Here is a 14,771-nt window from a genome sequence, read left to right as displayed (position 1 = left end):
ACGAGGCAAGGGTCGCGTCGACGCCGATGTCGAAAAGTCATGATACGCAAGCGCATTTATAGTTTTTCTTTTTAGTTAAATGTTTTTTTATTTTTTTATAAAAAATAAAATATTGAAAAATATAAGTTTTAAGCCCATACTAGTATCAAATGATGTAAAGATCCACGTAAGCAAGAAAAATATATTTTCTTTAAAGAACTTTTGAATTTTATAAATTATGGTCCACTTTGACAAAAACTTAAAAAATGAATGTCATTGACGTAATTGCTTGTTAACTTATTTTTTAAATTCTCATTTACATTAAAAATAATTTTATTCCTTTAGTGGAATTATTTTGAATCTGAAACGGTAATAAAATTTTACAGATTTTATTGCTGTTATCAAACAGATAATTATTGAATTTATAAATTAAAATCTTAAATTTTTAAAATGACTCTACTGCCCATCAATATAAATTCTCTCAATTATTTTTCCACCGAGTGTTATTTTACAATTACAGGGTTTTATATTTCAATTAAATACTATTCGATGATAAATTGAATTTTATTTAGTCCAATTATGGTTATTATTTTTATCAAAATATATATAAGTACTCGTACTCATGAAAAATTATTTATTGCCACAGACTATCGTGTCTTGAATAGTTTATTCCTCATTAAAATTATCATTTTTATTACTTGCATTGTAATTAAACCATTTAAAACTTTTTACTGACTAGATAGTTTTTGTCCCACCAATAATAATAATGTTATCATTAAGCATAATAAAAAAAAAATAGCTTAATGATAATGAGTATTTCTCGAAAACGAATTTAGCTAATTTTTTTGCGGTTTGCAAAAACTAAAACTTATTAAAGATTCTTGATGAAAAACATTCCCTAATAGTAATAGTATATAATTGCTGAGTTTTCAGTATCAGTAATTGTCTTTTAAAAGGCTCAACATTGATTAATTATACACCATTATATTATATTTTTAGTATCAGATTCATAGATCAACTTTATAATTGTATGCGCAGCAATAAAATTGATCATTTTGAAAGCTCATTTACAAGGATTTCTAACACTCTATTCAGGCAACCCTCCATTTCTCTGTTCATTCAGTAGTCTTTATATAAACCCCTTCAACCATTTACACACACACATACTACCTGTGACGTATTCATTAACTGATAACTGCGTCAAGTTAATCACGCGATCATCCTCTCTAATTTCATTAAACCATTCGACAAATGGTCGGTTATCACGAAACGCTGATAATACAACAAATATTTTTTAAATCTACTCCATTATCCAATGAGACAAAAAAAAAAAAAAAAAAAAAACTAAAAAAAATATTTAATTTTCTTATTATAACAAAATATGCCATAGGAAATTTTTAATCGAAGAAAACTAAGCCCAGCTCGATGAAATTTTAAATTATTTCTATTTTAGGTTTTTAAAAAAATTCTAAAGTAAAAATTTAACTTATCCTTTGATTTATAATTCCACAAAGGAAAATCATACTTTACATATTAGCACATTGCATATTTGTAGTAAAAATGATACCTCTGTAAAAGCAAACAGCTCAAACCAGCAAATCAATAGTTGTGAGTGATCAAAGCATATTTATATAAAATGAATTTAAAAGTTAAAGGAATAAAAAAAATATTTTTATTTATATTAAAATTTATCAATCAATAATTTTATTAAAAACTGAATGATTTCTTTGTTGAGTTTCCGTTCTTCCTTACAAGACCAAAAGATTAAAATTTATTAATAATTTATGGGTCAGTGACTTACATCGTAATTAGATTATAAAATAATCAATTGATAAATAATAAATAATAAATTATTTGTACTTTACTTGGCAATCTTTATTTATTGATACCGATAAGGAGGTCTCCCCATACAGTGGAGTAAGCGTTTGCTGGCAATGTCGTAGTTTCAGTAGATTGTTGTTCGATCGTCGGGTATATTTTTTTTTTTTTTTTTTTCGTCCAGTTACTCATTAGTTTATCAATATCCTTTGGAATATATACATATAAATATATATATTTTTATATCTAGTGTAGAAATGTATACAAAATTAATAACAAAATTTCAAAAAATAAAAAACTGTTATCAGTCTGCTAGTGTATCAAATTGGGTTTGGCTGCCTCATAACAAACCGGTAAGCAAATTTTGAATTTTTTTTCCTGTTAAGCTCTAATGTGACAACACGCTTTTGTTCATGCGGCGTCCTGTCTAATCAATAAAATATGAACCCCAGTGTCTCTGCTAGCCTTAAATCACTTAGAGCTTGAAACCAAACATTTTATTGTCATCAAAAGTTTACCAACAACAATGCAATAGTTTAAATAATTATAATATTTTGTTAATTAGGCGCATCGTACAGATCTACGACGACTGGCCCAAACAGCAGAGCGACCTCGTCGAACAACATTTACAGATCGAAATCAATTTAAATACGCTAGACGTCTTGTAGTTAAACTAGGAAGTGCCATAATAACTCGGGAAGATGAACAAGGTTTGGCACTTGGACGATTGGCATCAATCGTTGAACAGGTGGCCGAGTGTCAAATAGAAGGACGGGAATGTATTATGGTAACAAGTGGTGCAGTTGCTTTTGGTAAACAAAAACTAACTCAGGAATTGTTGATGTCATTATCAATGCGCGAAACGCTCAGTCCGCTTGATCACACTCGCGAGCATGTAGGTAAGAATAATAAAGATAATTAAGTGATCTTTGATCTTTTATTATCTGATACTTGAATTTAATAAATCAAATCTTTCATGATTTGATAAGGAATATATTTATTTATATTGCAGGAAATTTATTGGAACCACGAGCAGCAGCAGCAGTAGGACAATCTGGCCTTATGTCATTATATGACGCAATGTTTGCACAGTACGGCGTTAAACTTGCACAAGTATTGGTGACAAAACCCGATTTTTATAATGAAGAAACACGTAAAAATTTATTTAGTACTTTAAGTGAATTAATAAGTCTGAATATTGTACCAATAATAAATACAAATGATGCCGTATCACCTCCTCCTCAAGTTGATGAGGAAGTTGCTGGTACTCAGGGACGAAGGGGTATATCTATTAAAGACAACGATTCATTGGCTGCAATGCTAGCAGCAGAAGTACAAGCTGATTTACTTATTTTAATGAGTGACGTTGATGGAATTTATAATTTACCGCCATGGCAAGACGGCGCTAAAATGCTTCATACATTTAGTTCTGATTTACGAGAAACTATAAAGTATGGGGAAAAATCTAAAGTTGGCACTGGTGGTATGGATTCTAAAGTAACCGCTGCTTTATGGGCATTAGATCGTGGTGTCTCTGTTGTTATTTGTAATGGGGCACAAGAAAAAGCTATTAAAAATATTTTAAGTGGTCGTAAAATAGGTACATTTTTTACAGAGACACCATCAGCATCAACCCCAATTGAAATAGTTACAGAAAATGCAAGATTAGGAAGTCGTTTGCTTCAAGCATTGAAACCAGAAGAACGCGCATCTTGTATAAATGTCCTTGCAGATTTATTAGAAACACATCAAAATGATATTTTATCAGCAAATGCTAAAGATCTTGAAGAAGCTACTAAATCTGGTTTAGCTAAACCTTTATTATTACGTTTATCGCTGAGCCCATCAAAATTAAAATCACTTAGTTCGGGATTACGTCAAATTGCTGATGAATCTTTGACGAATGTTGGTAAAGTTTTGAGAAGAACACAAATTTCTGATGGATTAGAATTAAAACAAATTACGGTACCCATTGGTGTCCTGTTGGTTATTTTTGAATCACGACCAGATAGTTTACCACAAGTAGCAGCACTCGCGATATCCAGTGCCAATGGATTACTTTTGAAAGGCGGAAAAGAAGCCGCATTTAGTAACAAATGTCTTATGGGATTAGTGCAAGAAGCATTGAGAACTGTGGGAGCTGAAAATGCTATTTCTTTGGTATCAACGCGTGAAGAAGTCAGTGATTTGTTATTGATGGACAAACATATTGATCTTATTATACCGAGAGGTAGTTCGGAACTGGTAAAAACAATACAACAACAGTCAAAACATATTCCGGTTTTGGGTCATTCCGAGGGAATTTGTCACGTGTACGTTGATAAGGACGCTGATACGGAAAAAGCTAAAGCTATTATTAGAGATTCAAAGTGCGATTATCCAGCAGCTTGTAATGCAATGGAAACTCTTCTTATTCATGAAGATCTTATGAGGGGTAATTTTTTTACGGATGTTTGCAATATGCTTCGGAAAGAAGGAGTAAGTTAATCTAGACTTTTTTTTTACGTTTCATCAGATCATGATAAATTTTTATAATTGACATAAAAAATGAATTAATAAATTTTTTATAAAATAATTTTCTCTGGTCAATTGACGTCAATTGTCAGACAATTTCTTTACTATATATCACTAGTTGATAGCAAGTTTATCAAGGACTATTCAAAGTTTGAGGTATAATTTTGGTCTTGATATTTTTTATTTCAGGTGAAAATTAATGCCGGGCCAAGGCTGAGAGAACTATTGACATTCAGTCCTCCAGCTGCTAAAAGTATGAGAACTGAATACGGTGCCCTCGAGTGTACTATTGAAGTTGTACCAAGTATTAATGAAGCTATTAATCATATTCACAAGCATGGAAGTGCTCATACTGATGTTATTGTCACGGAAAATGAATCAAATGCTGAATGTTTTCAAAGAGAAGTTGACAGCGCTTGTGTTTTTCATAATGCCAGCACGAGATTTGCTGATGGTTATAGATTCGGACTTGGAGCTGAGGTTAATTTTTTTTATTTGTAAAAATAATAATTATTAATAAAATAAAATAAAAATAAAATAAATTATATAGGTCGGTATATCAACCTCAAGAATTCATGCTCGTGGACCGGTTGGTGTCGACGGACTTTTGACAACCAAGTGGATTCTCCAAGGGAATGGACACACAGTCCAGGATTTTAATGAAAATGGACCAATGACTTATATCCATCAACCTCTTCCCATAAACTAAACCCATCTCATATATAAAATAATAAATGTAAATATTTATTTTAAATTAAATTTATTAAACAAATGAATTAAACCTAGTCGACAATAAATTTACATATTCTCAGGTGACCACAACTTAAACGTACGGTCATAAGAACTAGTCGCGATATATTTATGATCTGGTGATACATCAACGGCCATTACTTTTCCATCATGTCCCTGTAGTGTTTTTAGAGGTTGCCATGTTTTATTAGACCATATTTTAGCGGTATTATCATACGAAGCGGTAACCAAATAATGACCATCACCCCGTTGATATTTAACATCAGATAATAAATTAGTATGCGCTGGTATTGAATATAAACATGTACGTTTACGCAAATCCCAAATTTTACAAGTGTTATCATCACTTGCTGTAACTATTTGGAACCCATTTGGCGAAAAATCAATACCAAAAATAGATTTTGAATGACCATCCATAAACATTATACACCGACCTGTACGTAAATCCCAGACACGTCCAAAGGCATCATGACCACCAGTAGCAGCAACACTTCCATCAACCTGGAAACTGATACAGTGAACAGCTTTGGCATGACCCTCTTGATGCAGCACTTCTTCTTTCTGCTCCAAATCCCAGAGTCTCCAAGATGCGTCGTGGCAACAAGTACCAAGAAATCTTCCCGATGGATGAAAAGCAATACGGGAAACACGTTTATCATGACCCTCAAGATCAGCAATTGGTTCATCACCAGAACCACCGGCCCAGAGTTTAACTTTACCGTCGGCATCACAACTAGCCATGACACATGTTGATCCAGCAGTTGGTCCAACAACTGGTTCAGTTATAGTTGCTTTAGGATGAAAAACAATGCACCCAGCTAGCCTGGTATGTCCATTTAAAGTTCTCAATAGCTCGCAGTCTGGTACAGACCAAAGTTTGCATATTCCTGACCAAGATGAAGTTGCGAGAATTTTAGAATCAGGACTAAATTGACACCAAGATATAGGACGAGTATCACCAACTTGAGAGCAATAAGTTGACAAACTTTGTAGCTTGCGAAGCAATTCTTGCTGATGAGCTGTACGAGTAGCACCAGATAGAGCTAAATCTTGACGTGCACGTTGTAATCGTGCACCAGCACGTTTTAATGAGTATTCAGCAATCCATGCCCGCGCTATTTGTAACGAATCTGGGCCTTCATGATACCAGGTCGTCTCCATCTCACGTTCCAGAGGACGTACAGGTTTATCATCATCGTCGTGTTTCTTTTTAATAACATCCTCACCACGACTGGCTAATAATTCACGCAATCGAGTTCGTCTGTCTGCTGGACCTTCACCAAACAAACAAATTGGCTCACCTAGTACTCGTAAAGTTTTACGTACCTCTGAATCATCTGTTGATACATTTATTTGACGTGCCTTCTTTCTCCTTTCAAATTCTTCAAGCAATGCTTGTTTATCTTTAGACATCTCATCCTCCAGCTCCATGTATTCATTTGACACGTGAATATTTGCTACCGGTGTTGGAGCAGGTACAGCTGGTGCTGGAGCTGATGCATCAACTGGATCATTATGGTCATCTGATGACTCTGCTGCCAGTCTAGCACGTTCTCCTTCTTCAAGTGATCCATAATGAACTGTTTTTGATTTACGAACGTACACCAAATCTTCGTCGTCAGACATTGTCATTTTTTTTTATCTGTAAAATTATTTTTACGTTTATTTATAAAATAATAACCTCAAAAAAATTTTAATCAGTACTTACCACTACACTTATTTAAATATTTTTATAATTTAATAAAATTTTTTTAAACTTGTAATTAAAATTCGTTAATTATTTTTGAATTATTAATTTATTTATTGTTGCAATTAATTAAATACATAATTTATGTACACACATGCCGGTAAAAGTATAAACAAACGTTTATATCTCATATATATTTACGTGATATATCTATTCGGCGCCATTTTGATTCTTTGGAAGTTTAGAAATCAACGCAACTGCCAGAAAAACTTGAGCGCATGCATTTCAAAATTTACGCGGGAATTTTTTTTTTTTATATTAAAAAATAACAAATAATTAATATTTTATAAATTTTATTAAAAATCAATTAAAATTTATCAAAGCTAATTCTTTTTTTAAATAAAAAAAAAATTAATCAAAAATTTTAAAAATAATAAAAATTTTCTATACATCAGCTCAATAATAAATATAATATTATTAAATTTAAATATTTTTCATAGTAGCCATCAATTCTTCAAGACTCAGAGCACTGGCATTGACGACATTTTCATTGTCAACGACAGGATCTGGTAGAACATAAGCTTGTCTGACACCTTGACATAATCCTTTGATGTTTCCTTCTTCAGCAACAGCAGCAGTCTCATCAATAAGCGAAATACCCCAGTCGTTATCTTCATGAATTGGGGCTTCTTCGACAGCCTCAACAGCAATCTCTTCCTTAGGCTGCGCCTGATATTCCAGTTGCCTTTGACGACAATATTGATCATCGCAATTAGGATTAGGACGTAGTACCATCGAAGGAAAGAAATCATCCATCGCATTGTACCCAAGATAAAATGAAGTGTTGCCGAAATTTAATAAATATTTCAAAGCATTTTGTGTTAAAAAACCAGCAACGATACCCATCGTCGTAGGTAATGATGCTGCACAGACACCTTCTTTCTTTAATGTCTTCTCATCTATTTTTGACGCAACAACCAGGGGTGGTGCACAAGCAAAGCAAGCTGATTCTCCAGGTACTATAAATTGTATGTGACCTGATACTGCATTTTCCGAAACCCCGCTTTCAAACCACTTGCAATTTAATTCATTGCAGGCAGTATTTATTGCCATACGTGCTTCAAAATTATCAACGCAGCTGAGCAATAAATCAACTTGCCCGTTATTTAAACTTGATTTACTTATAGCTGTCATAAATTCATCAAAATTATCAACAGTTGTTATGTTATAATTGTGGGTCTCGATATCAACATCTGGGTTTATTGATGTCAGAGTTCGAGCAGCAGCATCAACTTTACTCAGACCAACTTGGTGAGGTTGAAAAAATAAACGATTCATGTTTGCTAATTCAACTTTGTCGTAATCAAACAGTACGAGCTTGCCAATACCACAACGGGTCAACATTTCAGCAGTTACACTTCCGACACCACCGACACCAACAATTGCTACTGTCAGTGTACGAATTTTTTCATAATTGTCAACTATTCCCATACGTTTTAAGGCCATCAAACGACTGTACGGATTTGTGTCAACAACTTCTGCTGACAGAGTATCTATTTTTTTACGCGATATCACATTTTTGTTACGTTCTTGTGATAATTCTTGCTCAAGATGTTGGATTTTTAGTTTTAATTCTTCAACACTTTCCATTATTTTATTTATTTGATAAACTTATTTTTAATTTTATTATATTTTATTTATAGAGAGAGCACTTGTCACGTAAACAGATGGTTTGACACACGAATTTTTTTTTTTTTTTTTTTTTTTATCGAGTACACGTGGATGTGGAGTGATTTAAATGCCATCTAGAATTGATAAAAGTGAAATTTTAAATATCGACTGTTGCTTAAGCCAAAAATTGAATAATAAAAAATTTTAAATTATTATCAACGCAATTAATTGACAAAAATAATTTTTACATGGGTTGAAACGAATTACGCAATCTCACAACACAAAACTGTCCCTTTGAAGAGGTCATATCATATATTATTTATTTTTTACTAAGCATCAAGTCGTAACTCCTGTTGGCTATCCAAAATACAATAATTTATGATATGCATTGCAAAAACTAATATTTGAAATCTGATAGCAAACGCATTATTTTTTCATTCGATTTCAATAAAAAATAATAAATATAGTTATTTAATTTCTAACTCTGTTTTTTCGTGTTTCAACAAAATAAATCTTATTTTAACATTGAGTTTTAGTACGTGCGTTAATGACAGTGTCAAATCACCTCGAGTTAATTATATCTATCAGTAATTTTGGTAATAACCCCGAACGAATGACAAAGACTTTTTAAGACGTTATTAAAAATACATTAGATTGTATCGCTTGTAATGCGTAGTAATGGAAAAAATTAATAGCTTCAATAATTTAAAAAAAAACTAAAATTCGTCAGCGATAATATGTATTGGCATTACGTTAATTAGTCATAAATATTAATATTTACGAATTTTAAAACTTCATTACGCATAAATCTCAATTACTTACTTTTTAACCAAAAAAAATTTTTTTTTCCGATCCTTCGAAAATAGTAATTTTAATTATTAAATTTTCTTGCAGTCGCCTGTTAAAATTTAAATCTGATTTAATTTTTAAATCTATCAATTAATTTTTTTAAAAAAATAAAATCAATTTTTTTTCCTTTATAATAAAAATTTTAATTTTAACATAATTATTAATTCATATGAAAATTTAAGAAAATTATTAAATTCTATAAAAAAAAATCGATAACCCGCATCAATTGGTCTCTTCACACCCGCATTTAAGCTCCATTTAAATTAGACTCATATACAAAAATAATAATAATCATCATAGCCCTAAATAAATAAATCATAAAATAATCAAATAAAGTTTAATAATAATTACTAAACAAATATTTAAAAAACAAACATGTAATAAAAAAAATATATATCTATTTACATACATTTTCTAAATCATAACATTCTAATAAAAAAAAAAAAAAAAAAAAAAAAAAATAATCTTATCCTCTGTAAAGAACTCATATCAGCAGATAACATTTATTCTAACGAGCGTTATTAAAATTCAAAACCATATAATATAAATTAATTATAATTAAATTACATAATTAATAACCTAATTACAAACAAATTAAAAAACCATATATTCATGAATTATTGTTAAGTTAACATACGGATAAAAAAATAAAATAAAAAAGGCTACGCCCGGCTTATTGCGCATTCATTTATCTGCGCATTATCCCGCCATGCGCAGAACCATTTTTCTCTTTACGGCGCACACCCACTCTTTACCCAAAAGTTATTTTTTTAAGTACTGCGCAACCCCTTCTTCTTTTACCACGCACATTATCAACTTTGCGCACCTCCGTTTTATATCGCGCATATAAAAATTTTTTTATTAGTTTTTTAAATCTCGATGAATGAAAAATGTTTTTAGTTTTATTTTGAATAATTAAAAATAACCGCGTTTTAGTAAACTAATAATATAATTTTTTCATTTTATAACTAAAAATTTTGTAGACATATTAGAATTTTGAGTCCATGTGCGCGCGCATTTGAAGAGGAGATAAGCACGACACAGTAACAGGTGGTTCATCGTGGTTGGCTGATTCGATAACATTTAAAGTATTGCCGGGGCTGCCGGGGTACCACGTGCATAACTTCTCTCGTTGACTCGTTGTTATTACAATCGGCATTCGTGCTTTAGATGCTTTTCAACAACGACGCGTACAGTGTTAGTTTTCGTTCGACTTTTTTTTACTCCCCTCTTACTCTTTCTCTCTCTCTCTTCCTCTCACTCACTCGCTCTGTAATTCCTTTTTTTTTTTTGTTTTTTTCCATCTCTTTCTACTTATATTTAAACAGACACAACCAAAACCACGCTATTGAGAATCAAGACTTTTTTACTTTTTCTTCCGGATTGTTTTCCGTGTGATTATTTCAACTGTTTACATGTGATCATAACCATAAATAATATAATAAAATAAAATATATATATTGTTAATATTATATATATTTATATTTATATTTATAAACAAATAAAGTAAAGATAAATTTTAAGTGATTAAAATGGGTTAATGTGATGTTTTAAGTTACAAGTAAATAAAAATAGTGATATTTAGTCTTTACATCTGTCGAGTGTCGATTCTGTGCCGGTGCGGGTGTTGGCTGATATTGATTTATTTATATTTACTGTTAGAAATATTTTCCTGTGCATTTGTAAATGTTTATTGTGAATTTAATGGATTTTTACGGATCAATGGATTTTTTAACACTTTTATAAAATTTTTAATAATTGAGCATTGCGACAATCTCGACAGGTGAGTTCAATATGGTAGATTTTTTAATCACGCGGGAAATTTAATTTATTTAAATTTAAATAATTTTAAGTGTTAGTTTTATTTTTTTGTTAATTATCTTCGAGTTATTATTAAATATACTAATTTTTATTTTGATAGATTTAAAATTTTTTTTCCCAAGGTCTAAAATTCTCGAAATTATTGCGATTAAAATGTTTTTTAATTCAAAAAATTGTTAAATAAATTAATTAAATTATTTATGTAATTTTTATTGATTATATTGCGACATTATCGTTTATAAAATCTTGATTTGCATTATACATCAATCATATACATATATATATAACCATATGTGATCACAATCACGTGTAAAATACAATGCTTTGATTATAACCATAACAATAATAATTTTTCATACATGCTTACTAATTTATCATATATATTTACATACTAAGCAAAATTTAATGTATTATTTCGTAATCAATGTACATTAATCATAAATTATTTATAATTTCTTATTGTAAAATAAATATTACTTTTAATTTTTCTAAAAAGCAAAGTTATCAAATAATAAAAGAATTATTCGTTTACAAGCTCCGAAAAGGGAAATAATAATAATAATATTTTTTTTTTTTTCCCAGGAAAATGATTTTGTAAAGTCATCAATAAATCACCATAGCCAAGGGGAAGAATTTCTGAGAGTACAAAAAAAAAAGTTGAATAATAATAATAATAATAATGGATTTATACGACATGGGAAGTGACCTGCGGGATCTATGGGAGTCGTATTTGGGTGAGCCGGTAAGTTAAAAAAAAAAAATACCAATTTTTCACACCCATCATACAATACCACATGTTTTTTTTATGCTTCAACTGCCCAGCAATCTATAAATAAAAATATTAAATTTAATCAATTGCATGCTATCACCTGTTCAAATTTTTAACAACGAAATATACATTTTTATTTTTTAACAAGAATTTAAATTTAACTGCAATAGATTTACATAACACACTTACACAATATATATGCACACATTGATATTGATGCCGATCAATTGTTTAAAATATTTATAAAAAAACAGCCAAATAATAAATTGATGTGGTTAAATGTGTAAACAGACTTTGGTTCATTTCCGGGAAGCTCGAGATAATACTTGGCCCTAATTGCCATGATCTTTATCACGAATCAAGTACAATATAAATGTTAACGACTCTTAAACTTATATACAATTAAATTTACATTGATATATATTGTACGTTTATCACTTGGCTTTCAACTAATGAACTCGATAAGAGTTTAAAAAAAAATGATTTTACTGATTACTCATTAGTTTAATTAACTAATAAATTTTCTTAAGCAAAATAAAAATTTTTATTAATTCTATAGGTAAAATTTACCCTATTTATTAATTTTAAACCCCAACAAATTCAATAACACTATGTAATTTTATATTATTACTCCATAAACGACACTTGTCATTCCACTTAAAAGTCACAGCTTCAAATCCCGCTCAGAGTATTTTTTGTTTTTTTTTTTTATAAAAAATTATTTTATCAATGTATCCAATTAATTTTCTCTTATCCAAATGATAATAATTCATTTTTTAATAAGTATTTTTATTTAAAACAATTTAGTGCAATAAATATTTTTTTTTCTTTTATTTAATTGCAAGTTCAAACATTAAGTATACGAATAAAAAAAAAATAATTATATGTAACATATATTAATGATGACATTTTAAGAACACTTGAGTAATTAGCAATTGTGTAAACCTTGTAATGTAAATAATAAAATAATATTCTTTAGTTTTATTAATATTAAAAATATCTTAAGTTTTTAAAATATCAATTCTTTATTACAATTAAATTTCATTGCGTTATAATTTGATTAACATAAAATTTATGTTAAAATATAATTATAATTTTATAATCAGTTTATTCATTTACCAGTTTATAAAATAAATATTTTTATTACTACAATTGACAATTAGACAAGTTAATAAATATTCAATTACTAAATTATTCATAAATTTAATATTACATAAATCTTATTGATTAATAATAATATGTAGATAATAAATCATGAAAAAAATGTCATGGCTTTAATAATAATTATATATAAAATATAAAAAAAAAATAATAATAATAATAATAATAAATAGTAATAATCCGAATTATAAAAGTGTCCCTCCTATTGTGTTGTTGATCATCTATCTAATCTAATTAGAACACAAGTAAATTACATACTTACCCTCTTTTTTTTTTTTTTTTTTTTTTCTTTTATTTTTCCTCAAATTATTTATTTATTTATTTATATATAAATTGCCTACTTATTTATTTTTAACCCTGGACTGAGATCATAGTTCAGACGATCACATAATTTATATAAGTTGTTCAAGGCTTTTGCTATTAATTAAAGTAATAATTATCAATTACAATTATAACAATATTTTAAATAAAATTTCGAGCTAAACAATATTTTTGATGCCCAGTGAATAATTAAATGTTTTCATCAGAGTAAAAAAAAAATGATTTTTACTTTTTTTTAGCTTCTGCAAAAATGTTTGAACGTTTTATACTGACGATACTTCGGTCGTTCAAGGTCCTATAACTGTTAACTACAATTTCTATACTTTCTTAAATTTATTTTTTAATTTCCAGCCCTATCAAAAAATTAGATACAACAATTTAATTAAAAATTCAAATTATTTTAAATAAAAATTCGCTGTGATAGAAAATATTTAACATTAAAATCTAATAACCGTTAGTTTAAAATTATTAAATTAATTGTAATTCAATCAGTTGTTACTTAAAAACAAACAAAATCATAAGATTGAAGCTCATATTAGGATTTAAATTCATGGTCTACTGATGTTCGTATAGGGCACAGGAAGTGTTGATACAAACTCGCGCGTGAACCGGAAACAGTTATAGCAAGTTTTACTTTTTACATATTTATTAATCTCATTATTATTATTATTAATTATAAAAAATAATATTTATATTGAAAAGAAAAAAAAATAGTTAGTTTGACTATTGCAAAAGTTACATTGATATGCATATGTGTATACATATATTTGTTAAGTATTCCCAGTGCTAAAGTTATAACACAATTCTTATCAGTTATCGATATCATTTTAACATTAACTCGTACAAAAGAGTTAGAGTATCGCCTTGACTTCAATCCTATCAACATTACATCGTGCTATGGTATCGTTAAATACAGAAAATAAAAAATAATAATAATAATAAAACTAACTGACAAAATACATATAATAATTTATTTAGTTATAATAACATATTTATACAATTATTATTAATTTATAATATTAAATAGGGCAGATATATTTCATTAATTATCAAAATCTATAGAATTATTATTAATATGATTTTAAATTTTCTATATGAGTGTAAAAATTTACTAATGAAGAATAAAAAAATATATTTTTTTTCTCAAACGGACTTAATAGTAGGGAATAGTATAATTTATATGTATATATCGAAGCAGATGACTGTAGATTATCAAGTAAAAGAAAAAAAAAAAAAACGTATACCTGTTAGTATATTTAAGTGTAGAGTTGTCCAATACGAGACTTGACTCTCACTCAGATTCTGATTTTATATATATGTAGATATATATATATATATATATATATTTTTTTTTTTTATCACTCACCGTCTCTTGGTATTTTTATCTTGGTTACTTGCGTGAATTAAGAAAGGATAGAAATGGAGGTGAGT

At 28.9% G+C, this 14,771-nt stretch overlaps 4 protein-coding genes across 5 annotated transcripts in view; 2 read left to right on the top strand and 2 right to left on the bottom strand.

The window, feature by feature from the left end:
* The first annotated feature begins 1,984 nt into the window (after positions 1-1,984).
* On the top strand, positions 1,985-5,086 carry LOC103572549 (delta-1-pyrroline-5-carboxylate synthase). The gene is made up of 5 exons (XM_008551190.1): positions 1,985-2,150; positions 2,363-2,696; positions 2,810-4,275; positions 4,501-4,791; positions 4,862-5,086. The coding sequence occupies exons 1-5, from the start codon at positions 2,055-2,057 to the stop codon at positions 5,018-5,020; spliced, it is 2,346 nt and encodes a 781-aa protein (XP_008549412.1). The 5' UTR covers positions 1,985-2,054; the 3' UTR covers positions 5,021-5,086.
* On the bottom strand, positions 5,041-6,856 carry LOC103572548 (U4/U6 small nuclear ribonucleoprotein Prp4). The gene is made up of 2 exons (XM_008551189.2): positions 6,770-6,856; positions 5,041-6,703 (listed from the first exon to the last, which is right to left on the bottom strand). The coding sequence occupies exon 2, from the start codon at positions 6,691-6,693 to the stop codon at positions 5,110-5,112; it is 1,584 nt and encodes a 527-aa protein (XP_008549411.1). The 5' UTR covers positions 6,694-6,703; positions 6,770-6,856; the 3' UTR covers positions 5,041-5,109.
* On the bottom strand, positions 6,766-8,492 carry LOC103572550 (ubiquitin-like modifier-activating enzyme 5). Its single transcript, XM_008551191.3, has one exon. The coding sequence runs from the start codon at positions 8,396-8,398 to the stop codon at positions 7,232-7,234; it is 1,167 nt and encodes a 388-aa protein (XP_008549413.2). The 5' UTR covers positions 8,399-8,492; the 3' UTR covers positions 6,766-7,231.
* Positions 8,493-10,153: 1,661 nt separating this feature from the next.
* Positions 10,154-14,771, top strand: part of LOC103572551 (cyclic AMP response element-binding protein A) — an 8,344-nt gene continuing 3,726 nt past the window's right edge. The window contains exons 1-2 of one of the 2 annotated variants that reach the window (XM_008551192.3): positions 10,154-11,051; positions 11,672-11,831. In XM_008551192.3, the coding sequence (XP_008549414.1) occupies positions 11,769-11,831 (63 nt within the window). In that variant the 5' untranslated portion in view covers positions 10,154-11,051; positions 11,672-11,768. Of the gene's footprint in view, positions 11,052-11,671; positions 11,832-14,763 lie in introns of those variants that run through there. The other variant, XM_008551193.3, reaches the window with a different exon arrangement.

This window comes from Microplitis demolitor, chromosome 4, assembly GCF_026212275.2.
Source record: "Microplitis demolitor isolate Queensland-Clemson2020A chromosome 4, iyMicDemo2.1a, whole genome shotgun sequence".
NCBI lineage: Eukaryota > Metazoa > Arthropoda > Insecta > Hymenoptera > Braconidae > Microplitis > Microplitis demolitor.
The sequence above is the reverse complement of the archived record's forward strand: the minus strand, read 5'-3'. Positions and strand labels throughout refer to the sequence as shown.

Coding starts and splice junctions, on each gene's coding strand:
- LOC103572549 (XM_008551190.1), top strand. CDS start 2,055: ATGTATACAAAATTAATAACAAAATTTCAAAAAATAAAAAACTGTTAT. Junction 2,151..2,362: donor GGCTGCCTCATAACAAACCG/GTAAGCAAATTT, acceptor TTTGTTAATTAG/GCGCATCGTACAGATCTACG. Junction 2,697..2,809: donor TCACACTCGCGAGCATGTAG/GTAAGAATAATA, acceptor TTTATATTGCAG/GAAATTTATTGGAACCACGA.
- LOC103572548 (XM_008551189.2), bottom strand. CDS start 6,693: ATGACAATGTCTGACGACGAAGATTTGGTGTACGTTCGTAAATCAAAA.
- LOC103572550 (XM_008551191.3), bottom strand. CDS start 8,398: ATGGAAAGTGTTGAAGAATTAAAACTAAAAATCCAACATCTTGAGCAA.